The 27,272-nt window shown below is 32.9% G+C and overlaps 2 protein-coding genes and 1 long non-coding RNA gene across 8 annotated transcripts in view; 2 read left to right on the top strand and 1 right to left on the bottom strand.

Annotated features, from left to right (window-relative positions):
- Window positions 1-1,664: 1,664 nt before the first annotated feature.
- Window positions 1,665-13,721, top strand: LOC106077233 (uncharacterized). 3 transcript variants are annotated; one of them, XM_056036759.1, is made up of 13 exons: window positions 1,665-1,709; window positions 2,617-2,735; window positions 5,760-6,195; window positions 6,777-6,897; window positions 8,374-8,553; window positions 8,744-8,812; window positions 9,407-9,461; window positions 10,518-10,637; window positions 11,091-11,170; window positions 11,873-12,053; window positions 12,197-12,300; window positions 12,436-12,542; window positions 12,766-13,721. In XM_056036759.1, the coding sequence occupies exons 2-13, from the start codon at window positions 2,619-2,621 to the stop codon at window positions 12,834-12,836; spliced, it is 1,641 nt and encodes a 546-aa protein (XP_055892734.1). In that variant the 5' UTR covers window positions 1,665-1,709; window positions 2,617-2,618; the 3' UTR covers window positions 12,837-13,721. The 3 variants fall into 3 exon arrangements, with proteins under 3 accessions (XP_055892734.1, XP_055892732.1, XP_055892733.1); XM_056036757.1 differs by lacking the exon at window positions 1,665-1,709 and adding an exon at window positions 1,716-1,934; XM_056036758.1 differs by lacking the exon at window positions 1,665-1,709 and adding an exon at window positions 1,937-2,055.
- Window positions 10,336-19,012, bottom strand: LOC129927453 (uncharacterized). 2 transcript variants are annotated; one of them, XR_008779064.1, is made up of 2 exons: window positions 18,929-19,012; window positions 10,336-11,704 (listed from the first exon to the last, which is right to left on the bottom strand). It is a non-coding gene; the product is annotated as an uncharacterized LOC129927453 (long non-coding RNA). The 2 variants fall into 2 exon arrangements; XR_008779063.1 differs by lacking the exon at window positions 18,929-19,012 and adding an exon at window positions 12,159-12,250.
- Window positions 19,013-19,109: 97 nt separating this feature from the next.
- The window catches only part of LOC106068793 (uncharacterized), a 51,687-nt gene continuing 43,524 nt past the window's right edge, over window positions 19,110-27,272 (top strand). For all 3 annotated transcript variants that reach the window (XM_056036755.1, XM_056036756.1, XM_056036753.1), the window contains exons 1-8: window positions 19,110-19,248; window positions 20,690-21,441; window positions 22,892-23,005; window positions 23,442-23,564; window positions 23,913-23,962; window positions 24,599-24,835; window positions 25,129-25,284; window positions 26,582-26,811. In XM_056036755.1, the coding sequence (XP_055892730.1) occupies window positions 20,790-21,441; window positions 22,892-23,005; window positions 23,442-23,564; window positions 23,913-23,962; window positions 24,599-24,835; window positions 25,129-25,284; window positions 26,582-26,811 (1,562 nt within the window). In that variant the 5' untranslated portion in view covers window positions 19,110-19,248; window positions 20,690-20,789. The remainder of the gene's footprint in view (window positions 19,249-20,689; window positions 21,442-22,891; window positions 23,006-23,441; window positions 23,565-23,912; window positions 23,963-24,598; window positions 24,836-25,128; window positions 25,285-26,581; window positions 26,812-27,272) is intronic.

Below are 27,272 nucleotides of genomic sequence, written 5' to 3'. Positions count from 1 at the left end.
TCTTTCCTTTACTTCTTGTCCAAACTCTTGAGCCACGAAGAGAATTATATATATAGATTATACAGACTCAGCATTACCCACAAGTTACGCCCGTTGATTTCTTCCCATGCCATATATTTTGTGTTGTTTTTTTTTGGCCGGAACATTGCACTCCTTTTTTTTTCACTTCCAATTAAACGACCGGCATTTTAACGCCACACTCCCCCCCCCCCCCCCAACGGCCGAACCCAAACATAACGTGAATTCTAGTATCAGTTCCATTGAATATAAAACTCTGTCTCATAAATCATAATACACACACAAACTTTTGGCCCGTGAATTCCATTAGCACTTCTCTATTACACCCCCCCCCAAAAAAAAAAAAAAAAAAAAAAAGAATCCTTCATAATACAATCACTGACTATTAATGACGGATGAATACTACTTGTTCTCCCCCCCCCTCTTTTCGTGGGGTAACTCTAGTCCGACTTGCAGAAATAAAAGAGTGATCTTTCCTTTACTTCTTGTCCAAACTCTTGAGCCACGAAGAGAATTATATATATAGATTATACAGACTCAGCATTACCCACAAGTTAAGTCCTTCATAATACAATCACTGACTATTCTTCAACCTTTAAATTCAATATTAAAATATCATGCTTATTTCATACCCGCCCCCCCTTTTTTTTTTGCACTCTGCGCATCGTAACGTTCTCCCACATAGACTTTTGACACAATTTTAATGACCATCACATTCACCTTGACAACGCTTAATTGGTATCTTAAATTATAGATTTAGAATTCATATAGATCTAGATCATGATCTAGATCTAATTGTTATAAAATCGTGTTTCACATCACCAGTAGCTTTAGATTTAACATTTCATAAGCCCCTTTTGTAATTTAAAATATGCAAAGAAAAGAAACTTACAGAAAGGTACATATATAACTAAATTTGTTGGGTTTGGTCCCCTTAAATAATTGTTAACGCCATTTCTACCTCACGCATTCTTCGATCAAGTTGATACTTTAAACAATTATTTATTGTACCTAACAAAGTAAACAAAGCATGATTCAGTAAACAAAAATTCTCAATTAGTGAATTAATTATTGATAATTTATTATCTTGTTTGATATCGAATAAGGGAAATAACTTGTTCATTATTGGTAGATATACTTTTAAGGATTTTAAAAAATATTTTGCTTGTTTTTCTTCTGCATTTCTGGCCATAATGCTGAAGTCGAAAGAGCGCTTTTGCTTATGGAGAAAAAAAGAACTAGTTTCTACAGCGAGTCGAGAGGCTAAATACGCTTGAACGTGACGTGGCTTGGCTACATATGAAGGGGGCTTGAGGTTCGACACCCGATCGAGCAGAGTTTACTGAGCGCCTAAAGGCAGCACGGACAACCTTCTCCAAGATATCTCCCCCCCCCCCCCAACTGGTCTGCAAATGAGATTGGACCATAGCGCTCTGAGCATGCTATAAGTACGAGTATATCTCTATATAAAAGCTATAATTTATTTATATTTTACAATTTGAATGAAGACAATCCCTAGGAACACGCGCATTGCCACGGCCACATTCACACTGATCCAGATATCCAAAAATAGAAGATACTTCGCGGAAACCAAAAAAGCTTCGCGGAGACGGTAACTAAGACGCTATAAATACACACATTTACATAGATTTAGCTTTATATATTTAGCCGAGTCCATTCTTGTCAATTCAGTGAGTGTAGACCGGTAAACCTCAACAGGGTCTAGATTCTAGATTTATAACATATCTACATTTGTTTAAAAGATTTGAATAAATAAAAACATATTTAGCTATTACATTACATGTATTAATACTTGTAGGTCTATAAGTAGATAATAGCTCAAATTTCACAAAGGGGCGTGTCAGTGCAGCTACGTCATTCTAACACCTTGATCGGTCTATACGGGGCGTATCAAGGTAATCAATCTTTATAGTGTCATTTAAACGTGTCATTATCTAACAATATTAAACAAGATCTAGATCTATTAGGCCTATTTTACACCTTGCCCACGTTTCTAGACCTTGAAAGCGTTAAGGGGTAGGCCAATATTATATATATATATATAATACATAAAAAAACAAATAAGAAATTTAGAGCAGTGTTTCTCAACGCGTTATCAAGTAGGCTACACAACTGTCCATTAAAATTTTAAGGCCTACGGTTGAAAAAGATTCGAGATAGAGATAGTTGCGAAAGATATAATCATAAGAAAATATCGAAATATCAACAAATAGTCTATATTACAATTTAGATAAGTAAAAAAATATGTATATCTACAAAATATTATAAAGATTTATTCAAAGTTCTAAACATAACTGGCGTACGAATTTATTATTTTATTATTATTTATATTCTAAAAAGTTCGAATTTCGTTTTAAGAGTTGGGAGAATGATGGCATATAAAAAAAAGTGTTGGGGACTTAAGGTAGGCTACAAGAAAATAAAGGCCATGGGTTTCATTTGTTAATAAAGTCATAATTAATTCTGGCATAGATATAATATTCAAATTCACAAGCTCAAACAGATGTTTCGCACTATGAAAACTTCAGTTAGCTTTTCTTTTTCGAAGTCATTTATTAGAGAAAATATGCATTTCAGAAATGGCAACAGCAGTCATAGTCAAGAAGGTGTGTGAATTTGGCGCCAAGTGTTACCGCAAAAACAAGCAGCACAGGGAAGACTATTCTCACCCAGACCAGTCAACTACCGACAAGCCGGTGGGTCTTTCGAAAAATGTTCAGTTTGGATTTATATTGTCCGTCATTTAGCATTAAACTGTTTCTGAATAGAACTATCTAAATTCTAAACATAGTGAAAACTCTGGTTTGACCGCTATAATTTTTCATAATATCTAAAATTTGGCTTAGGAATTTTTATTTTTAACACAATTTCAGTGGAATGTTGTGTTTTTTTTTTAATTCAGTAGGAAGTTGAGAAATAAATAGGCGATAAACATTTGACCAACCGTATTATGTAACGTAATTAGTCGTAGTTTCAGTCCTCATACCCTTGTGAAATCTTTAGCTGGACTGTGAATAGAAGAGTGCAAAACTTTTTCGCAATATATTGCACAGTAAAGAAGCATTACAAGAAATAAATAGAATGAGAAATTATAGACAATGACTAGCTTTATAAAGAGGAATAGATTTTAAAAAACTTTAATTATTTAAAAAAATTAGCCCATAAAACTGTACTATGCAAATTTGCTAATTTTGCAATTTTTATTTACATTTTTTTTTTTTTAAATTTTTTATTTAAAGATAAAAGATCAAAACAATCCTAGACTAAAGCAAAACCCGCATTAAAATAAGTCACAAAGTGCAATTGAAACTTTTCAGACATTTCCATTAAGTTCAGAATTACGGCCCGGTGGGGGAGGAGCAGATGTCTAGAGATATAAAATATTTAGCTAACTTATTTTTTCCTTTTTCGAAATAACTTAAATATTTAACCAATGAAGTTAGGGTTAGGGTGAGCGACAGAGAGAGAGAGAGAGAGAGAGAGAAAGAATTTAGACCTACCTATTCTCAAAACATTAAGATAGGCCTACCAACACACTATAAAATGCATAGTGTTTTTCTCCTTATTAAAAAATAAATTTCACAAATTACATTATGTGTGGGGAGATTTTTAAAAAGTTTGTAAACGTTATTTTTCCAACACGCAGTATTAGATCAAGCTGAAATTTTGTAGAATTATTTCTTTTACCTGAAAAAAAAAAAACAAGAATCAATATAAAAAAATTAACCAATTAGTTAATTAACTATTGATAGTTAATAATTTTGTTTGGTATCTCAAACAAGGGAAATAACTTGTACTTGACTAAAGTGGTGGTATATGTCGTCGCTTTTTCATAGCGAGTTTCTAACAAACATTAGATAACTATACAATTTTCTATAGGCACATCACTAGAAGAGTGGTCAGTATGTCGGCTGGTGGAGGCTTGAGTCATGAGTTCGATATCAGATTATCCCCCCCCCCTTTTTTATTTAGATACAAATGCTTTTAAAAATCGAATACGGTTAAAATTCACCCAGGTACCCCATTTTCCCAACTGGTCAGATAAGGGATAGGATCATAGCGTACTGAGAAAGCTAAAAGCATGAAAATGGGCAAAAGAAAAACAATTTTGGTAAAAACATTTCTAAACGCAGATTTATTGTTGTCGATCTAGATCAGTGATGCCCAAAATACGGCCATACCCGGCCCGCGACGTGATTCCATCAGGCCAGCCGACACGTTGGCACGAAGTGTAGAAAATCCCTTCCCTAAAAAAAAAAAGATTTAAAAAATCTTTCCTTACGTTAGGGTAAATGGATTGGTACTGATAATAAACCAACATATTTGTTTTATAAAGAAAGAGTGGCTCTTTAAAAAAAAAACATAACATTAAACAGCCTTATGAAACCAAACGCATAAATAAAAAAGGCGGTATGCTTGGTTTGAGACGCGATTGTTAGATTACACATAGAGTGGAGGATTGATGAGAATAGTTACCAAAAAATAAACAATAAAATAAGTCTGCTGTAAACTTAGCTACAGAACTGTTCACATTGTAAATAGAGACATAAAGCCATTTTCCGATGGCGAATAGCTTACATAGACAAGTGCTTGCTAACACTGATGGGAGAAATGATTTCTGTAAAGAAAAATGCTGTTGAAGCTGTCAGCCTTTTGATAACAATTAAAAGGCAAGTGAAAGATATGGGTAAAAATCTCCATTCAAAACTAACAGACAAACCAGATTTTGATTTTTTTTTCTATTGCTTCTGACGAGTCTACCGACATAGGCTATCTGAAGCCGCTCAAAATCTTAGTAATTATTCTCGGTACAAACATCAGTTTTTAAATCAGAAAAGTAAGTAGCTATGAGCAGCATGCAGGGAACCTCCATTGGGGAAGTCCTGTCAAAGAAGTTTCGACCATCACAGAGGATCTTTCTCTTCCTTGGGAGAAATAAGTGAAAGTGACTACTGACGGTGCCAGAAGTATGGTTAACAGCAAGAGTTATTAGAAAAAATGCCGAGTCAAATGGATCTGAGCCTCTGTTGCTTAATTGATGTATTCATCACCAACAAAATCTATGTGGCAAGGAGATCAGTCTGGACCATGTGATGATGATCGTGTTCAGATTGAACAATGTTCGTGGTTTAGAAAATCCATCAGCGGTCAATGTGGCAAGTGCCCAGAAAGAGCTGCAATTGGAACTGATTGACTTACAAAGCTAGACATTCCTGCTTGACAGATTTTAAGTGATGCAGACAATTGATTTGTAATCTGTGTTGTTTGCAGAAACTTTTCTATATCTCAGAAAACAAGCGTTAATGACGATCAAAATAATTAACAGCACCTGTTTGTGAAGACAAACCTTTTAAGTAATAAATCTTTTGAGACCCATGTAATGTAATCGTCTCAAAGACGAACATCAAGAATTCTAGATTCAGTGATCATCTACTAATTGATTTAGGATAAACTTCTTAGTACTAGGTTCACGGGTTTCTAATAAAAATGGTTCATTGTCTATTCCCTTTTTCAAACCTTTTTGTTTTGACGGGGCCAGTGATATGAGTGTTGGAAATTAAAATGGCCCGCCGGCCGAATAAGGTTGAACATCACTGGTCTAGATCTATTTCAAATCCATTACAGGACTGATAAAAACAAATTGGTACAATTACACTTCGTTTAAGCTTTTTTTTTTAAAAGTATTTTTATTTTTTTTTCTTGTTATCTGCTTAATTTAGCGTCTGGTCCATGACATAAGTGTAAATGAAGACGACCCACCAAGGTTAACCAGAAGGACATCTAAAAGAAAGCTCGAGGAGGAAGCAAATCGAACTGCTCCCACACCTTCCAATGAGGTGTCCAACTCAACCGCAACTGCATCTGCCAAAATCTCGACATTAGCAGGAGGTTCTCCAAAGAAGAAAACTAAAACAAGTGACACTAGTGAAGAGAAAATTACAGTCAACTACTGCACAAAGAAGAAAGAGAACAGCTCAGCCAGAGAGAAAGAAAATGACAAGGGTGAAAACTCTGCTACTGTCACAAACACGCCCAAGACTATCCCAAAGACAATTAAATACGAAGAAAGAAGAGAAAAGTGTGAGTACTGGGAGAAATGTTACCGAAACAGCGAGGATCACAAAAAGCAGTTTTATCACCCAAACGATAAAGAAGGTATGTAGACCTTGACCTAAGGCTTGAAATAGTCGGTCTGATAGTGTCATAACTTCCAGTAACTATTTAGTTAAAGCCCCTCACCATGGCAAACATTTGTAGGCTCTCATCTTCTTTTTTGAAGTAACTTCTGATTCCTGACAACACCTGTATCGATAATCGATATAGGAAAATGCAGTTTACTGTAATAACTTTAACATTGTCTACCGAGGAATTTTCTAATGTAGTTACGGATCTCCAGCACTACCTCCTTCAAACGATTAGCAAGACTCTTCTTAGGTATGTTCAGCACCACACCTTCGGTTGATATCGCAATATCGCTTTAAGTAATCTCCAAGCGTTGGTTGTCATAGGCATAGATATTTTCTTATTATGAGGCAGAGATATTTATTTTGTTTGTTATTAGGCAAATTAATATACTGCTTTTATTATTTAAAACATGTTTCAAAGATCGAGAGTCATTAAAAAGGAAATACAATTCATTGTAGCCCCATGGTGTTTCCATTGAGAGTTTTCTAATGATGTTATCATTATGTTTTGATAATCTAAGTGAGAGCTATTTTTCTTGAATTTATATTTAGATAAATCTGGAGATATTAAAGAAGATGGGAAGACTCCTATAAATCCACTTGAAGATGGTGGAACGGTAGAGTTTAATTCTGGCTATAAACTGACTCGAGATGGAGATATTTATAGCTGCACGTGAGTAGTACCTGATACTGTTGTTTTTTTCAGCTCATCCTTCTGTTGTTTCGATCTATTAAAAATCCGATTTCATCTTCTGTATCCTGCTCAAAAGGTGCAACGGCTACTTTTAGTCTCACGAAGGCGAACTCTTTTAAGCGCACAACTGATACAGAGTGTCTTTTATCTGTGATAGATTCTAAATTAAAAGCGAAGCTGGTGTGTGTCGTTGGGTCTTATGTTATGATATAGGCTATTGCTCAAGACATCTAATTGAAAGTAGGCCTGCCTGGCCTGCTCTGTATTAACTTGACACACACATTTAAATATAAGTTCTAGATCTAAGTCCTTCTTCGCAACAAGATAAATTCAACTCTTATTCACATATATCTACAAATTTTCCACAACAGTAAGGTAGAACTAGATCTAGTATTGGATATTTTCACATAAAAAAAAAAAGAAATACCAAAGATGCTAAATTTAACTTCACTGAACCCAACTAAGGAAAAAATTATCTAAATTTTTAACAATATCTCTATGCGTGTATCTAATTTTCTTTTAAAAATGATTTCAAAGTCATAGAGTGAAAATCTAATACTTCGTCCATATTGAAATGATATTGTGCTACAAACCATCCTACGCGTCATGCATTCAGTCATGCATATTAACCAATGACTTAAATTCTGCCAAGTCACTGGTTTTCCTGGCTAGCTCAGGCAACCCATTCCATGCTCTTATTCTTAATTCTTTACACACACTCCATAACAATTTAAAACAATAAGCCGACACTTAACTTTTAGAAAATGCTGTTATGTTATAATAAGATTGTTTCTCCATCGATCCCAAGTAATTTTTTTTTTAGATTTGTTTTTGAGAATCTTTTGAATAAATGCCTTCGGAGGATATTATATTCTGTATTATATAAGATAAGATAAGATAAGATATTCACAATGTTGAGTTGTCTTCTGCGTTATCTCGAACGTAATCAAATTAAACAAGCATACTAAATAAAGTTGAAAAATGTAACAAAATGTATTTAAAATGTAAATTCTGTTTTTCTTTCAAAAAGCATGCACTTTTGTTTTTACAACAAAAATATACATATGATGATGATGTAACATAAAAAGTTTGTTTTAAAGCAAGATATTGAGTTTATCCGCAACTTCCACAAGAAATTACTATATTACAACATGAAACGTATAGAACCATGTTTGAGGACATATGACACATACAAACCTCCCTTGTGTTTGTGTGTATCACATCTCCCTTAAAAGGCATTCCTAGTTTTTAAGACACACTTTTTAAGAACTCAAAATAATTATATTATCTACATATTTTTAATGCAGAATTTTAAAAAATGATATCTTAAAACAATTCATACTGTAATTTGTATAAATCAAAGCGGAAAAGGTTTTTCTTTTAGGTCAGAGATTAAAAAAAAAATTATATTGAAAAATATGCCATACATTTTTAACAAATTTATCTACACAACAGATGCAAAGGTTTTCTTAGTCAGCGGAAACCTATAAATGAAAGAACCTGCAAACACTTGAAAGAATATCTTGGCGAAGAATTTGAGAAATGTCGCCAAAAGGCCAACCACGTGCCTAGGCCATCGGGGATACAATCTCATATAAACGTCAGCCTTTTGTTAGCCCACAAATATGATGAAAAGTAAGATATCTTTTGAAAATAATAAAGTTATCAAAACTGTGTAGACATAATAGAGCATGGTATATGTTAAACGCATTGTAGGTTTTTTTATGTTTGAATTTTAGGATACTAATTATATTTATAGCCTTTATTAATTATTTATATTAATAATGTGATTACTAATCAATACAATTTTGTATGATAAACACAGAGTTCATAATCCTGTTGGTTGGTGGATTAGTGAGAAGTTGGATGGAGTTAGAGCTTTCTGGAATGGAAGGTGAATTTTGTATTTTTTTTTTTCAGTACCTGAAAAATCTGCTTTTTCGAAACTCTTTTTTTTATAATTATTTGTATTTTTAGGCGTTCCTAAAATAAATCCTAATTCATATGCATATCTTTTCTTAATCAAGTAATTAGGTTAATCCAACCAGTAAAAATGTCTCAATTTATACTCTAATCGTATTTAATTTATAGCGTAGGCTGCTACTTTTTTAGTATTTTGTGGAAATTTATTGACATTTCAAGGTCAGACAATGTAGCGCTAGCTTGCTTCATACGATCATAATTGGAGATATTTCGTTCACTTAAAAGGCCTAGTTCTAAATCAAGGTGAATCCCTTCATATGAGTTCACAGCACTTAACTTTAGTTTGAGCTTCGACTAATTAACTATGGAAGTGTACGCGGCAGTACGCCATCATTTTTTAAAATCTTTGAGCTTTAATTTTAACTGTGTTGTATTTTTCAAATGTAGATCTATTTTATTGTGCACAATGCACATTTTTATTTTGCCACACACATTCACCAAAGTAATTCATTTTTCTTTGCGGTATTTGTAGTCTATTTAATTTCAAATGTTCTTAACTCTGCAGGTGTTTTTACTCAAGACTGGGCAATGCATTTTATGCGCCTGCTTGGTTTACTAAAGTAAATATTCTTTCTTATTTTATTTCTAGCCTTTGCCTATTTTGATTATATTTGTACAATGCAACAATCACAATGGGAACTCGAAAAAAGAATTAAATAAATATATTTTAAATTATAGGCTATGTTACTGTGATTGTAGCTTACTTCTTTTGTATCGAGCTGATGGAAGGTCAGATGGGGAAATAATGAGATTAAAAAAGAATATGTCGGAACACTGTTTTAATGTTGATATTTTTTACCTGATGTTGATGAAGGCTATATATATATATATATATATATATATATATATATATATATATATATATATATATATATATATATATATATATATATCCTCCTTCGTGATAGAAGATAAGCACATTTCTCATTTCCTACGGACTCGCTTTAAAAAGCCGTGGCATGGGTGAGTTTGGTCAGTAATAGATAGGCCTGCTTGTTCTCTCAGCTTTTTGTTGGTTCGGCGCTCTTTCACCCTGGCCGCCTAGGTGTTATTTGATAAAGGCTATAGGTCTCTGACATAGACATAAATAAATATAGACTGGCCGATAATAGAGTTTTATGAAACGAAAATTTGTGACTTGCATTTCTGTGTACTTTATTTATGTCTAGGAGTTTTGTTTAATCTCTAAGACTGAAGATCATGCAATTTTTCAATTTTTCAGAATTCGGAAATCCGAATACAATAGATATACATGTTTTCAAGTTACATGAAGTTATTTCCTTTTTCCAGTCTATATTTATTTATGTCTATGGTCTCTGACTTTATTACGAAAAATTGATAATTTCTAAAATTTGAACTAGAATATTTTTTTTAAAGCTGCAAATGCTTTTGAGTGTTTAAAATAATTAAAAAAAAAAAGTCCGAGAAAGGAGCTGGAGTGTCACAAAATAATTTTTAATTTATAACAAATGAGTTGAGGGAAAATGTGTGAGAATCACTGCAATAAATCATACTCTTTTCAATTTACACAATCTCATTTGATATGGTTATTCGTATGTATAGAGATCTATATATATAACTAATGACATGCTTTAATATAAATTGTTTCTTTGTAGGATCTTCCAAAAGACATGCATTTAGATGGTGAACTCTTCGGTGGGCGGGGAGAGTTTCAGTCTACTGTTAGCATAGTCAAGACAGCAGAAAGTCCGAAATGGAAAGATATTAAATATCATGTATGTAACATCTTATATCAAGATGAATTGAATTAGATCTCTCTCTGTTAATGATTAGAACAAGATTTTAATTAAAACTTATTGGCTGTTTACCTCAAAACTTTAAAATACGGGAAGTTACTGTTTAAAAAAATCATTAAAAGTTATCCCTCCTTACATAACTTTTTTTTTTCAGGAGTGTTAATTGTTAACAATGCAGTCACTTATATATTAGATTTAGATCTACGAAAAAATGCTTGTTAACTAAAGAAGTTAATGTCACATACATAATTTATAGAATAAGTGACAGAAAATATACATATTTACATATTAGTTGTTACTCAAACTTCTTATTTATCTTTTTTTGACACTGGTCAAATAGCCAGTTTTCTCTGTTTATAAGATAACAAATATAATATATAGGCTAATTTATAATTTGATGTTAAATAAATAGTTTTGTATAAATATTTCAAGGTCTTTGATTCTCCTCACATGGGCAAAGAAGTATTTGAAAAAAGAATGCATCTGATAAAAGAATATTTTGAAGATGTTCAGTAAGTACTGTTGTGTAAAATCACATTTTCCTGGCTTAGGTTTCCATTTTAAATGCATTTTTATGCAATGACTGATTAACCCTTCAGGTCCAAGAGAAAGCAATGATGTAAATGGTGCGTGTGATAACATAATGTAAGGGTATTTATTCTAGCATAAGCTCTTATTAAGGGAGTTCGTAAAGCATCATGATGTGTTATATATTATTATATAAATGATCTTTAACAGAATTTAGAGTTTAATACGAGCTTGATTGTTATTGGTAATGCGATGGCCCATTTTAACACCAAGTTCACTCCTGCTCTCTGTAATAACAACATGACAAATTGGGATGTGATGGCCTTAGTTGTTTACATAACAACACTCAATTTTGGAAAAAGGCACACATTGAAAGATAAAATTCCTTGTTAGAAGAATGTAACCAAGAGATCAGTCTCGTCCATAGTATGAATTTGTATCTTCAAATTTTGTGGTCCTGCCAGACTTGCTTAGTAACAATGGATAACAGATAAATCAAGAAGCCAGGACAGTGGAGGCTGAAAAAAAAGGAGAGAAAATAGAAAATTTTAAAAGTTTGAGAATATTAAAAATATTTTGTTACTTCACTTACCCTCTTTTCTTTTTAAAAATAAATTAAAGTTAGAGTTTTCAATGTAAATTTCAACACATTGCATCCTGATAACAATTTTTGTTTCTTTGTACAGGCCAGAACATGCAGTGTTTGTTGAGCAAACAAAATGTAAAAGTAAAGAACATTTAGAAGAGAAGATGACAAGAATTTTGAACCTTGGGGGAGAGGGCCTCATGATTCGACAGCCCAAATCAGTTTATGAAGCTTGTAGATCCAAAACTTTGCTTAAGATTAAGAAGTTTTATGATGCTGAGGTTTGTCAGTTTGTTGCTATTAGTTTTGTACTGTTGCATGACAAAACAAAATACATTTTTAACAATTAAAGTTGTAAATAGCTATAGCTATTGTGTTTTACTCACATCATAAATATTCTACTTTCCAATGTCTATCTGTCCAGGCTATTGTAATAGGGCACGAAGCAGGCAAGGGATCAAACCAACACAGATGTGGAGCTCTGAGGTGTAAGATGGCTTGTGGAAAAGAATTCTCAGTAGGATCAGGGTAGGTTGGATGGTTAGCCTTTTTTTTTATTAGACTCACATTGTTACTTTAAAAAAAAAGATTTTATTTATCTGCTTATGCTTTTGAAAGTAGTCAAAATTTTCCAATTTAAATTTGTTCAAATCATTTTTGTAGATTAACCAACAAAGACAGGGACCATCCCCCAAAGATTGGAACCATTATTACATACAAGTTTCAAGAGCTTAGCAAAGGTGGCTCCCCCAGGTTTCCTACATTTCTGGGTATGTTTTTTTTATATTTTTAAAATGCTCTTGACATATAAGCATAAAATCAGATAAAAATAATTTAAAATTAATGTTGAAACTGTTACTAGTATTTATATATTAATTATGTCTTTCAAATGAAATTTAAAATGTTGCATTTTTATAAACTAAAACATAAGAGCTTGCTTTAAATTTCTTTATATGCTAATTCACTTTTTAAAAAATGTGTGTTTTCTCTCAGGTATATGCATTGACAAAACTGAACCTAAAGATGCTGAGATTAGAGAGGTTCTGAATGAGGATGAAGTCTAAATCTCTAAATGTCTTCATTTTGGTGCTCCATACATTTTTTTGTTCTATGTTTGTTAGCCATAATGCTAAGGAAAAAAGCTCCTAATATGATCTACAACTGAACGTCTGTTACTACTTGCTGACTCAATCCTTTTCCTATAGCCTGATCTTTATAACACAATCATCCAACCCTCTTCCAAAATGTCACTTGAACGATCAAAGGGGTCTGTTTACACTTAATATAAATAGGGCACATGCTGGGATTGCAAGGGAAGCATAGAAAATTTTTTTTTTTACTCAGAAATTATAAAAGAATCAGAAGAAAAGAAAAGGTAATTGATTAATGCATGTTATTAATGAGAGTTTTATTATAGAGTATGTCAACAAACACTATGGATTATATATTGAGTCTGTCAACAATTCCTTATACATCCTTTTATTGATTTACTGTTTGTAACCTGTCAAAGTGATACTATTTCTTTTTTTTTTTTGTGTCAAAGTGATACTGTTGTTTATATACAATAATATTTATTTAGAACAAAGTGTGATAATTTTTTCTAAATTTGTGATACAATCATATTATAGTTTCCTTCATTTTAAAATGCAAAGACATTTACATGTACTGTGATATAATTTGTATTCTTATAATGTCATAAAGTTGTTTGTTTTTTGTGATATGTAAATATAATTCATCTAATTCGGATTAAGATATTGATTGTGATAAAAAATTATATATCTTATCAGGCTGTTCGGATAAATGAAATTTACTAGTTTTGATAAAAGAATAAAAGTGGCATTCATTTAATGAAATTTACTTTTTATATATATACTGTACATTTTAAATTATAAATGTAAAAATGTTTTTTTATTTGCATAATAATAGCACCATACTATTGATTGTGATTTTAGAAAAAATAAATAAAGAAAACAGACAAGTAATTTTTTTATTTTATAATTTTAAATGCTTGATCTTAAAGAAAAGTATTATAAAAGATGCAAAAATACTAATACTATACTTTTATGAGTTTAGCCTCTTTTAAATATGGTTTTAATAGCAAAAATTCTACCACTTATAAATAATACCATTTAAACATCATTTAATAACATCATTTAATAAACACTGTAATACACAACAATAAGAGAATTGAGATTGAACCAAAGGGAAAAGTTTCTTCCCTGTGGCCTTTAATGAGACATTGGCCCTTTAGAAAACAATCAATTCTATAATCATTCAATAACTTCAGATAAGCCAGGTTCACTTCGAACCATTTCTTCTCAATCATAATATAGTTCATTGAATACATCTGATTATAACCATGAAATAATTATATATATATATATATATATATATATATTGTTACGACACAAGACTCTTGAAAAATAGATAAAAAAATACACAGATACTCTCAGGTTCCAATTTAGAAAATACTTTAATTAATATCCCAAATTACGTTAACATAATAATTTCACTGGCTTAATGTTTCTATTTTTTCCCAGCTTCCCCTTTCTAGTCTCCCTTCCATTCAATATCCAAATCCGCACCATTTTTCATTCACACCATGCTGCTACGACCGTAACATATATATACGCTCGTCTCTCCGTTTTATGTGTTATTATGTCGTCAGTCAGCCTAACATTATACTAATATCGCCAAAACGTCCGATACGTAAAACGTGTCTTCTTTTTGTATTGACGGAGATAGGATTGTGGTTGTTGATAGTTTGTAATTCATAATTCTTGGTGAAAATATTGAAAGCTCTCTTGTACCTGCCTGAGTGGACCACTTCGTGAGCCGATTGTGAGTTTGTGTTTCCGCACAAACTATACTTGTAACTTTTTTTTTTTGTAATGAATTATGTAGGCTCATTATTTTGTATGCTATTTTCAATTCAAATTTTTATTTTTTTTCTAATTAACATGCTCTTGAATCACTATCGGATCCAGAACTTTTGAGTGGGGGAACGATTTTTTTTTTCCAAACCCTAAGCCTATTTATAAACACACACACGCACACACATACATAAAGGCCTACATACACATACTATTTAGAGCAATGTTTCTTAACCTGCGGACACACAAAAAAATAGGTCCTACATTGGTGCTCCTCCTTTTCAATAGCTAGGGGGTCTCCATGGGGGAACGCTTTAAACGCAAAGCGTTTTCTTGCATTATTAAACTCAGAAACGCATTGTAGAATATTTGTATTACACAAATAAAAAACTGGTGTTTAAGAGGGTATTAGGAACTCCATTTATTACTGTGAGCAGGTCAGGCAGGCGCGAGTGGGAGGACTAAAAGAAAGCAATAACGAAACTTTTACTTTAGGATAAATAAAATAAAAAGAAACTTTATTTACATACACAAATAAATCAATAATAAAATATAACATATACACTAACACTACAACTGAACTCAGCAACTAACTAAAACCCTCTAAATCTACACCACTACAAACACTAACAAACTAACCAAACCAACTATCTAACTAAATCACTACAATTACTACCCTAGACCTAAGCCTAAAATATAACAAAAAAGGGTACAAGGAGGCGATGGCAGACTAATGGCAGTAGTAGATCTAGACGTAACAGCAGGAATTATAGCCTGCAATTACAAATATAAACAAGCATAAATATATATAGATAAAAATATAGCTCTGGGAGCGCAAGCTCACATTACGTAAACACAAGCGGTGTTGCACTGACGCGCTAGTGTGCAAATGTACATATAATACCAATATGTTACACGCATTCTCCTGACGCGAACAGCTCACTATCCATCTTTAAAAAAAAAAGGCAGTTTAAATTAAGTAACATAATGTAAGGTCGAGCATGGGACGACATTGGGGTGTGAGTGACTTTCAAGGCACGAGTTGTGTAAGTCTTTATTAGTCGTATTCAAAGTAGATGAAGTTGTTTTGGGGTCGCATCCGGAAAAAAAATATATTAAATGTCTTAAAAAAAAATATTTGCAAAAGACTTTCACATATAAGTTTTATAAGTGATTAATTTAGTTCAATGCTCAATACGCACATAGGAAACTTCGGTTTGTTACAGAACTATAGGCTAATTGTCTTGCAAAGATCTGAACAAATAAAAACCGTTTGTATACATGATAATAGGCTTGTCTTCGAGTCCGAAGATTAGTGAGGAATGCAGTATTTTCCGTGGCTGCGCAGCCCCAGCTGTGACCTACATGTTTTGCCACTCCCAGGGCAAGCATAACCATTGTCCGCAGGTGGTCGATTTAGATTTTCTTTTCGCCGTCTGCGTCTGTCCTCGGAAGCGGATTTTCTTTTGGTCTCAAATGTGTATTGTGGAAGTGTGAGTGACCTCCAGCTGTCTCGTTATGAGGCCACATGCAACCAGGTGATCTCTTCTATGTCAGCTATGGCAAGTTTACGCCTAAGCTGGTCTTTGAAGTGTTTCCGGGGCGCCTCTGTTACGTCGACCACCTTTTATCTCACAAAAAAAAAGACTGCCTTTGGCATACGTTCGTCTCCCATACAGAATACGTGCCCTATCCAGCGTAACTGTCGGACCATAAGAAGTCCCTCTATACTGTCTATTCCGGCGTTCGCAAGGACATCGTTGTTTGTAGTGCGGTCTTGCCACCGTATGTCAATGATGGAGCGCAAGCATCTTTGAAGAAAGCGCTCAAGTAGTCTTAGTTGCTTTCTCTATGGTGTCCATGTCTCAGATCCATTTAGAAGGGTTGAGAGAACCACCGCCTGGTAGACACTGATTTTTGTAGGCAGGCGGAGCAATTTATTCCACCAAACTCTCGCCTGAAGGCGTCCAAAAGCTACTTACAGAAGTGTAATGCCTCGATAGTTGGAGCAGTTAGACTTGTATTCAAAATGAATGGTTTTTTTTTTGTATACTAATAGTGAGTAGTTGTAAAAAAAAAATATTTTTAAGACAAAAACTGCTTGCATAGTCAATTATTAAAATTATTAAAATTAAACGGTTTGCTTTTAGAAAACAAAAAGTAGCCGTTGCATCAGAACTTAGTAATATCTAAAATATAATATTTCGGATTTTCCATATCTTTTCGAGTTTCTGAGATCTAAACGAAACGGACGGACATATAGTAGGCCTTATCTTATTTTCTAAGACAGTGATGCTCAAACATTGGCACAAAGTGTAGAAAATCCTCCCTCTCGCAGTGTATCTTTCCTTACGTAATGGGTCGTACTCTTTCTTTTATGGACTGGTTTCATGGCATTTAACATCTATCAGAAAAAGTAGACGGATCTTTACTTTTTTGTTGAACATGATAATAAGCCAACATATTTGATTTATAAAGAAAGTGTGATTGTTTTTGAAAGAAAACATAATATTAAACGGACAACCCTTGATATTTACCTCTTTTTGCTGTACAAACAGCCATTTTGAAATCATAGAGTAGTAAGTAGTTAGTAGTCACGTGGGATCTCCACGCGAAGACCTGTTGAAAGAGGTTTCAACCCTCCTAGAGAATATTTCTCTTACTTGGGAGAAATTTCTGTGAGTGACTTCCGATGGCGCCAGAAGAATGGTTGGATGTCATATAGTATACTGGCAGCAAGAGTTATTAGAAAAGTTGTCAAATCAAATGGAACCGAGCGTCTGCGTATTCATTGCTCCAACTAAATCTCTGTATCAAGGTTTTGAATCTGGATCATGTGATGAAGTACTAAAACGTTTTCTTTTTTTTTTTTTTTGAGACATGAAATGTATATTTTTTAGACAGCTAGAGAAACCATAGTTTGTATCTCAACTGAACGACCTCTCATGGTCATCGGATTTGGCTATTTTATGCGACGTCACGTCACATCTGAATGAACTCACCACCAAACTACAAGTTGATTTTTCTTCGCATAACTATGCTGACAAAAGCGCTTTCTAATAAAATTTTGTTTGTTTGTTATACATGTTTCGGGTGTTCCTTCAGAGTTGAAGATAGTTTACTTCCTAGTCCAAACCTCCCGCAGGTCAACGGGGGATGGGAGCGGGCAGGGTTTGAACCCGGGACCATCGATAAATCCAAACGACAGTCCAGCGCGAAAACCGCACGACGGAAAGGGTAAACTTTTGACTTGCCAACCAATATCGTTCTACAAAATTACAAGCAGCTCAATATGTATTTCCTCCCTATTGCCCTAAAATGATTCAACTTTTGAAGCTATTGAAGAATATTTTCAGTGAAAGATTTAGATATATGGATTTTCATATTTTGAAGAATGAAATGTCTCTTCCAGGGCTGTCTTTACTAATTTGGGGGCCCAATATTTTGGATTCTGGAGAAGCACCTCTTGTAATTTTTTGATACTATAACAATATTACTATTACTTAGATCATCTTATCAACATTTAGGCCTATTAATACATCATACAAAGAAAGCAACTCGAACGCGATTGGCGCCAGTGTGTTAATTAAAGTTACGACATTTGTAAGCTACACTGAACATGTTAAATTAACACTTTAATACATCTTATATAAAAGCCTATGACAAAAGCCATGACTGATATATGTACATGTAAATTGCAGGGTCCCTCCCTGACAGGCGCGGGGCCTATTTAAGAAATCGGTCGAATAGGCTCCGACTTGCGTGGCTCATCCAAGATCATATTTATGAAGCCGGATATTCAGAACTTTGTTATGGATAAACTGCTAACATCCCATTAATATAATCATTAATAAATGAAAGAACTTCATCTATACTCTATATAAAAATGATTTCAAGTTAACTCCATTTCTTTTTGTATCTTTTCGGTGGTGTCCCCGGGGACACGAGTGTCAAGAAATTAAAATGACCCACAGACCGAATTAGGTTGGGCATCACTGTTCTAGGAATAACAAATCGAAAATAGGTGTTTTTTTTTCTCTACTGAGATCTGGGTATTTTAGATATAAATAAAAATGAACACTTCATAGACACTTTACACTAGTTTACACCAATGAAAAGACTAAATTACTATATATATAGATCCAGATCTAAATAGGCCTATATGTATATCTATATAGATCTAGATCTAGATCCATTTAGAATTTTAAAAGATCTATATATAATCTATATATCTATGTAGATCTATTTTAATTTTCGCGTTGGGTATTTTACTATTTAGCCACCTTTTTCTCCCTTTATTTGCTCGTTATTGATGTAATGTAATCAAGACATATTTTAAAAAGACATCATTTTAATATTAATTAAACACAACTTGTTATTTCTATGTTTTATTTGACTCGCAAAATTGAGTGAGAATTAAAAATCAATCGTTGAGATAAAGCAATACCAAGAAAGAGAAAGTAGATTGTATACATACATCACTGGTATTTATAGATCTAGACTAGAACTGAATCTAAAATTTCTGACAATCGAAAGCTTTATGCTTCTTTCATTTTCAAATTGAAGATACTGTCGATACAAGAATAGATCATGCATGGACATGGTAATGGTATTAATTATGACTAGAATCTAGTAGTAGTACTTACTAGTAGACAGTCACAATGTAATGTTAACATTTAAAATAATAATGTTACTGTTATTAGTGTTAGTGTTAGTCAACTGTTACTTTAGTAATTAGTACGGTATTGTTAGAGACAGTTACTCTTAGTAGTCTCTTAGCCTTACTCTTTTACTCTTTAGTAAGTTTTAGTCTTAGTCTTACTCTCAGACTTGTCTGACTTAGTCTTAGTCTAGTACTCTTAGTCTTACTCTTAGGCTTAGGTCTTAGATTTTAGTCAATTTACTCATTATTTAGATCATCATTTTGTCACACTAGTCTCTAACTCTAAGTCTGGTGACTGGTGTCGTGACTAGACAAGACTGACTAGTCTCAAGTCTGTCACTTACTTCACTTAGTGACTTAGTCTTAGTTGCGACAGTCTTAGTAGTATATTTAGAAACTAAAGACAAAGAGATGAGGTTACCCTATTACTATTAGTATTAATTTGTTTTGATCATATTCAACTTAAAATCTAGATATAAAATATAAAATCTATCACTAGTACTTGTAGTAGATATAATTAAAATATATTATATAAATATAAAATCTAGATAATTAAGATAGATTCTAGATCTATATAGATCTGTTTTAGTATTTTTTAAAATAGATTTAAATCATTCTGTACTATACTGTCTAGACTATAGATCTAGTTAATACTGTCAGTGTCCATAACAGTGATCATGTTTTCAAAACTGTGTTCCGCAGAACCCTAGTGTTCCACAAGTTACGGAATAATTAACAATAAGTAGATCTAGTAGGTCACCACATGAATTAATTAATATAAATTTCTAAAAAATAAGCAAAATGTTCTGCTAAATATACTCTGAATGTGCAAAGGTTCTGTTAGAGAAAAAGTTTGTGAAACACTGTTCTATAGTCATAGTAATAAGTATAATAATACTATTAATAGTATTATTATAGCTTTTATATAGCGCTACTTTCATGCTTATAGCATGCTCAGAGCGCTTTTGGTCCTATCTCATTTGTGGACAAGTGGGGGGGAGGGGGTATCTAGGAGTCGGTTTTCCGTGCTGCCTTTAGGCGCTCAGTAAACACAACTCTGCCCGAGTTGGGTGTCGAACCTTGAGCCCCCTTCTAGATAGCCAAGCCAAGTTCAAGCGCACTAGGCCTCTTGACCACTCTTCCCACCATACTAATACCAGTAATACCATAGTATAACTATAATTTTGTGATTCTATGGAACCTTTTAAGAATAGTGCTGCATTAATGTAAGGGACCTTACAAAATATATAGAACTTATAGAAATATATAGTTACTTAGATTCTAAATTGTACTTTAAAAGAGATTCCATTATAACTTATATCTGCTTATATTGAGTATTTACCATTTTTTGTTTGTTTAATAATTTCTTTTCCCATTTCAGGACAGTAGACAGTTTTTTTAAGATATAGATCTAGCTCAGATATTAAAGCTTTTAGAAATCCTATGGCTAAGCCTTGAATTTAAATCGAAATAAAAAAAAAATGAATTACGACACTAAAATAGCTGAACTTAAGAAAAATGTGATTGGTTATTTGAATACATGTGAAGGCAAACAATGCTCATCTCACAACTTTTGGAATGCTATTGCAAAGTATATGAAAAAGTCAGTCTCACACAAAACATATGGCGTTACAAAGATGCAAGTGCTTCTAGACAAGTTTAAAGATGTCCTTATCATTAAGGAAGATGTTATCACTCTAAGATCAGACATTTCTAGCAGCTCTGAGCCTCTTGTGATATCTGATTCTGATGATTCAGATGACTCAAATGGTCTTCTTTCTCAGGCATCTAATGCAGCATTAGCATCAAAAGAAAAGTCTACAAGTATAAAGCCAAGCTCACTATTAAGCAAGCATGCAGCACTGCGTGAAAGAATGACAACAGTGCTGAAATCACAAAATGGAATATGTAAACTTGATGAATTTTTTAGCAGTTACAAGTCAGCCTATGGCTCTGACAGTGATGCCAGATCACAGCTTCAGTTTCATAGTGATATTATTAGTGTACACAAAAATATGATATTTTTAAATTCAAGCACAAACAATAAAACATCAGTTCCAACATCTTCTAGTCTACCAAGATGGGGTCAAGGTGCAACAGCTAAGCCAAGCAGTAGTCAAAGTGTTAAAACAGGTAATAAGCCATGCCACTGTCTTTCTAATTCTTCTTATTTATTTCACTTTTAACTCTCTTCAAACTGTGTTATGTGTTAATTAGCTATCTGTCTTAGTGTTATTATATCCTCTGATTTGTCAACTTTTTAACTCTCTCCATGCAGTGGACATATAGGCTGTGGTAGGCAAAGAGGTCATACAAGTCCACTGTAGAAAACTAGTTTTGCTTTAAAACATCTTATTTTGAATTTTGAGCAAGTTCTTGAACAGTGTCAGTGGAAATGGGTTAAAATAAAAGCAATGAGAATGTGAGAGTTCTGGATTAAACTAAGCTTAAAGGGTTACATGATTTCTAGTTTGAGATTTTTCATTCCTGATAAATCTCAGTTGAACAAATATCCTGTTTGATCGTAACCATGAGTTATAGAAGGCCTGATGACCTGCGACATCTTTAGCCGTGAACAGTATAGACCAATAGCTTGTTGCCATGTTACAGGTTGTGACATCAGACCTGTGATGTTGCAACGTCCTATAGGTCTAAACTGCACACTGGTTGTGACATCGCAAATCAGTGTTGATTGATCTTAGTTTGTTAGAGTTCTTGATTACACTTAGTTTAAATGGGTATATGACATCCAGTTTGAGATTAAGTTTAAAATAGTTCTTTATTACACTCAGTTCAAATTGGTACACAATATCCAGTTTGACATTCCTAAAACATGGGCATAGTGCTATCAGGTCTTGTAAATCTTTGGTCATAAAAATGGGTGAACTTTTGCTCAATCTTTAACTGGGTCACAAAAACAGTTTTTTTTAATGTTGTGAACACAACTTTTTACAACTCCTAAAAAATTTTTTTTTTAAATTGTTAAATGTTAAGTCAAACTTTTCAGAGCTTACTATTATGATTCTATTGTTATAAAACAACAACATTTAGAGAAGGGTTTTATTAAAGTTATCTATGGCTATTTGTTTTTGAAAGCAAAAAGAATAAGAGAAAACATACATGTTTATTATACATGTATATTTTCAAGGAGATAAACAAATGCTGAATGTTATTTTGTTGTTATGCTAGCTTTGTTGTGATTTGATTTTTACCAAATCTGAAATATTTTCATATTATAACACATTTCATATTGTTTATTTCTAAAAGTGACAATAAATTCATGAAACTATTTTTTATTAGCATTAGCCTTTTTTTTTTATCACAGTGTTTCCCTTCTTGTTATCTCAAATTAGTCAGCTGTAAATAAATAAATATATTTGTACAAGTTTGATTCCAACATTCTAGTAAATGATTTTAATAAGACAATTGAACCAAGTTGAGATATAATTGATATTTATCATAAACCTTGACAGTGCTAGATAATGCCAACTATTTAGCCTTAGTTATCATACTTTTCAACTTTTACAAATTACATATAGATCATTGGCTTATGGACTTCATTTCAAATTGACCATTTTTTCAGCAACACATGTGATATATTCTTCTGACTCGGATGATGATAGTCAGTCTCATATTAAAACCATGACATTTGAAAAAGGATCTACCTCAAATCTTTCAGGGTTCATCCCATTGTCCGGTAAGTAATTTTTATTTAGTTCTAGACAGAGGTACTCTTAAAATAAAGTGATCAACATATGTTTAAAAATTTTTTTGCTGGTTTAATATGTCTTCCTTAAAAGAAAAAACAAACAAACAAAAAACACAATATTTAAAAAAAATGCAAAATACAAAGCCATTTCAATATAGATTAAATTTATATTTTATCATCACTTTTCAGTTGCTCTTTATATGTTAGCAGCAAAACAAAATGACAACAAAGAGTGAAAATTAGCCATGTCAGAAACCTTAAAAATAATATGTAATGGTTTTTTAAAAATCAAAATTACTTCCACTTTCATATTTATTTCTTAGAAAATTATCTATCAAATTAGAAACACATGTTCCTGATATTTTTATATCCTGTTTCTTTAGTCTTGGTTTAAGAGAATGAATTTATTGAACTATTCCTTTAGGAATGAGCTCCAGTCAGGGGCAAGCAGCTCATCAAAGATATTCATTACCACCTCAGGGACAACAAAGCAATGGTTCTGCAACACCTATGACTTTTCAGACACCCCCCAGCTTGATGCCATCAGGTGATAGATCTAAAATATAACATTGGCTTTATACTAGCAGCACAATAATAACTTTTCATACAAGAAGCTTGTCATTGGTGTAGTATTATACATCTCATTTGTGGGTCTTACACCCTATTATGAAAACTATTATAAGCCAATAGTTTTCCCAAAGTTTGTTGGTCATTATGAGTGACACCCTAAGAGGACTAAATAAATACTATACAAAATTTAAGTGCTTATATGGTAACACTGACATTAGTTATATTATCATGATTGCAAAAATGAGCTGTGAGTCTTTGTATGTATTAAGTATAGTTTAACTAAAACAATTATCACCTATTCTTTAATTTTTTTTTAATATAACAGGTTTAACATTGGGTCAACCTGGGTTCAACTTACTTGGAGCAATGGGACAGGTAAATAAATTGCTTTAAATGTTAAAATTTAATGTAAATAAGCTCTTGCAATACCTCTTTTAAGAAAAAATCAACAACAAACAGTTTATCAATAATATTTTTTTAGTAGCGTTTAGTTCTAAGATGTGTTTGATCATATATTTATCATAAGTTTGTTACAGTGAATCACTGAAAAAAGGATTTTTCACTTAACTATTTCTGCAGTTTTATTTTTAAAAGAATAAATTTATCAGGCATTTTTATACTTATAGTTAATATATACCAAAAAAGCAAAATATACAAATTTTTTTATTAAAAAAAGCTTATACTGAGTGAAAGAAGAGCACCATTCAATCACCGCCATATCATCCTTTTTTTTCTATACAAAACAAAATGAATTAATTACCACTAATTAACTAATTGATTAATTTTTTTAATTGATTCATGTGTTTTCATTGACAATGAATAATTGTGCAAAATTTCAACTTGATTCTTTTATGGGAAGTGGGAGTAAAAAGTGTTAAAGAATCTACTCAGACAGATGGAATGAATTAATATGTTTTTTAGTAAAATAATGTATGAATACACTTAAACATTTTTATTGGTAGTGGAAAGGAATATATTATTTAAACTTGTTTCATAAATTGTTTCCTTCAGCTGCCGTCTACACCATTTGCCTATGCTTCCCCTGCTCTGATAGCTCCTCAGTATGTTATGGTACCACAAGTAGCTGTACAAGGGAACTCATCATCGGAGGACAGAAAGTCGGTCACACTGGGAGATGTGACTCCTGGTGTAGGTTATGAAAAGGCCACCAATCTGTTTCGGTCAGAATGGCCAACACTTTATGTGAAGACAGGGCCACCCCCAGGAACAAAGATAACAGGAGTAAAGGTTTGTCATTGTTTTTATTATTTTCGTCTTACCTTTGATATAGAAAACATGCTTTCATCCTGTTACTTTTTCTTTACTACTAATTAATGTTTGTAGGCTTGCAGGGCATGCTGGAAGTTTTTATCTTTTCAACACTTACCTAGCATCAGCAGGTTCGGAGGTACCTCTATAGTATGACCAATGACCTCAATGTCTTGCCTTTATTAAGTTGGTTATTTAATTTTAAGCTGATGGGTTAATTTTAATTGAGCTTCAATCTTTTTAAAATCTTTTTTTTTTGGACCTGCCTGCAGGAAATTATTGTCAGACCTCTGACTCTACGAAAAGGCACTCGACTGACAGTTCAGGATGTTGACCAACAGATTAAAGACTGCATTGATGTTCTAAATGAGGCCAAGGAGCATGTTTCTATAGAGAGGGTTGAAGAGCTAGTGTTAAAGAAATACCAGGTAGACAAAACTGATAATTTTCTATTTTTCAAGCAAAGCTTATTTCTGCTGTTCTCTATGGCTACATCTGGAATTTTAGTCCTGATTTAGAATTGAACTCGTCCTAAAAACTTCACATTGTCCCAAGATTTACAATTGAGGTCCACTTCCCTTTACAATAGAGAGATCTTATCTGGCAGGCATATGAACTACACTTTTTTTTTACATTACTAAACATAACACATAAGCATAATTTTTTTTGTTGCTCATATATATACATTTTGTTTTTAATTAGGGTAATACTGGTATTAATAAAAAAAAAAATATAAAAAAATGTATAATCTGTTAAGGAACTCTAAATTCTCAAGCTCTAGTATACCTCTTTTTTATTGGCAAGTAGCACACATGTATCCAATATACATTTGTTTAAATTTCTTAAAGCTGAAACTTTATCCCCTATTAAATCTGTAATAGAAAGAAATTATCATTTTTCATTAGAAATCTGTAATGAATTTTTCTACGCCATATATCTATTTATCTGGAGGTGCGGTGGCTGAGCGGTAAATACTGGGATTTTAAATGTCGGGATCTTTGAGTCCACCCAGCTCTAATGGGTACCTGACATTAGTAAAGGCGTTTGGTTGTTGTGCTGGCCACATGACACCTTCGTTAACCATAGGCCACAGATACAGATGACCTTACATCATCAGCCTTATAGACCACAAGGTCTGAAAGGGGAACTTAACTTTATATCTATTTATCTAACCATGTGCTAGAAAATTCCAAAATATTCAACACAGCTTTTTTTAGTTTCAGAACTTTCTTTGGATTCTAGCACCAATTTCACTTACATTTTATATTTGTAGCTTTGCTTGTGTGGTCTAGGTCATCATTTGTGACAGTTACTTTTAGTCCCATTCATTGGCCTCCTTCAATCGTGGAACAATTATGGTTCATCTCAAACACTTTTTCATTTGGAGTCTTATTTTGGAGAGACACTCCCGTCCACATATCTTGCAGATCAATGTGGCTATCGCATTGGTGGTAGAGGAGCCAGACATTTTTTCGTATATCATGCTTTTCTTCAAGAGCTGAGGCCCATGTTTATCTAGTGGTCGACTATCAATTTAATATAATTTTCATTATGTTGTTAACTGTAAAAAAATATTTAAAATAGTCAATGACAGTGTTTTTTTTGTTGAAATAATGAGATATTAACTCCGCATCTAAGTCAATTAATTTTTTGTTTATCTTGTTTAAAATATCTCTAGCATTTTTCGTAATGAATTTTTTTTTCTCAATTTTTTTTATCAACCAGGTTCGATATTTTAGTGACTTGAACCTACAGTACAAAAATATTTCCTTCATGCCAACTGCCAAAGAACATTCACTCCTACTAGGAAAGGTCAATGTTTATGTACAAAATTTTGTTCGGAGCAGATCACTGTGTACATTGTTTGAGTTGCAAGAGTGTTGCAGAGAGTTTCACCCCAACAGAGAAACATTTGAAAACCTGAAGCTGGGACCTTTACAAAAGATGCCTGTGGTGTAAGATCTATGTCCCTCAATTGGTGGTTCTCATCCTGTAGTCTGTTGACTTTGAAAGGAGCTGCAGCCATCCTCTTGGTGGTCCACAAAGAAAATATATCCCTCGTGACTTTAACTATCAGGGCTTTATTCTTAGGCAATTTTTAAAAACATAAAAGAAACAGGTTCCCGGTTACTTCATCCCCGGTCACTTCATCCCCGGTCATTTCATCCCCTGGTCACTTCATCCCCTGGTCACTTCATCCCCCGGTCACTTCATCCCCCGGTCATTTCATCCCCAATTAAATATTTTATATATAAATATGATTATGTAGAATGCTTTCTTTTTTACATTTTATGACATTACTAATGCGTTTATAGTGTTTCCTCTTCCACTTTGTATTCTTAATGAGAAATCTAAAATTATATGGTAAATCTGGATGTGTACTTATCTATAGCGTAATGATTAAAGGCCAAGGTGT

The sequence above is a fragment of the Biomphalaria glabrata genome, chromosome 7 (assembly GCF_947242115.1).
Source record: "Biomphalaria glabrata chromosome 7, xgBioGlab47.1, whole genome shotgun sequence".
Taxonomy (NCBI): Eukaryota; Metazoa; Mollusca; class Gastropoda; family Planorbidae; genus Biomphalaria; species Biomphalaria glabrata.
The sequence above is the reverse complement of the archived record's forward strand: the minus strand, read 5'-3'. Positions and strand labels throughout refer to the sequence as shown.

Bases quoted from the DNA above. Each gene is read 5' to 3' on its own strand.
- LOC106077233 (XM_056036759.1), top strand. From the start codon at position 2,619: ATGGCAACAGCAGTCATAGTCAAGAAGGTGTGTGAATTTGGCGCCAAG. The intron at 2,736-5,759 runs GTGGGTCTTTCG...TGCTTAATTTAG, and splicing joins AGTCAACTACCGACAAGCCG to CGTCTGGTCCATGACATAAG. The intron at 6,196-6,776 runs GTATGTAGACCT...ATTTATATTTAG, and splicing joins TCACCCAAACGATAAAGAAG to ATAAATCTGGAGATATTAAA.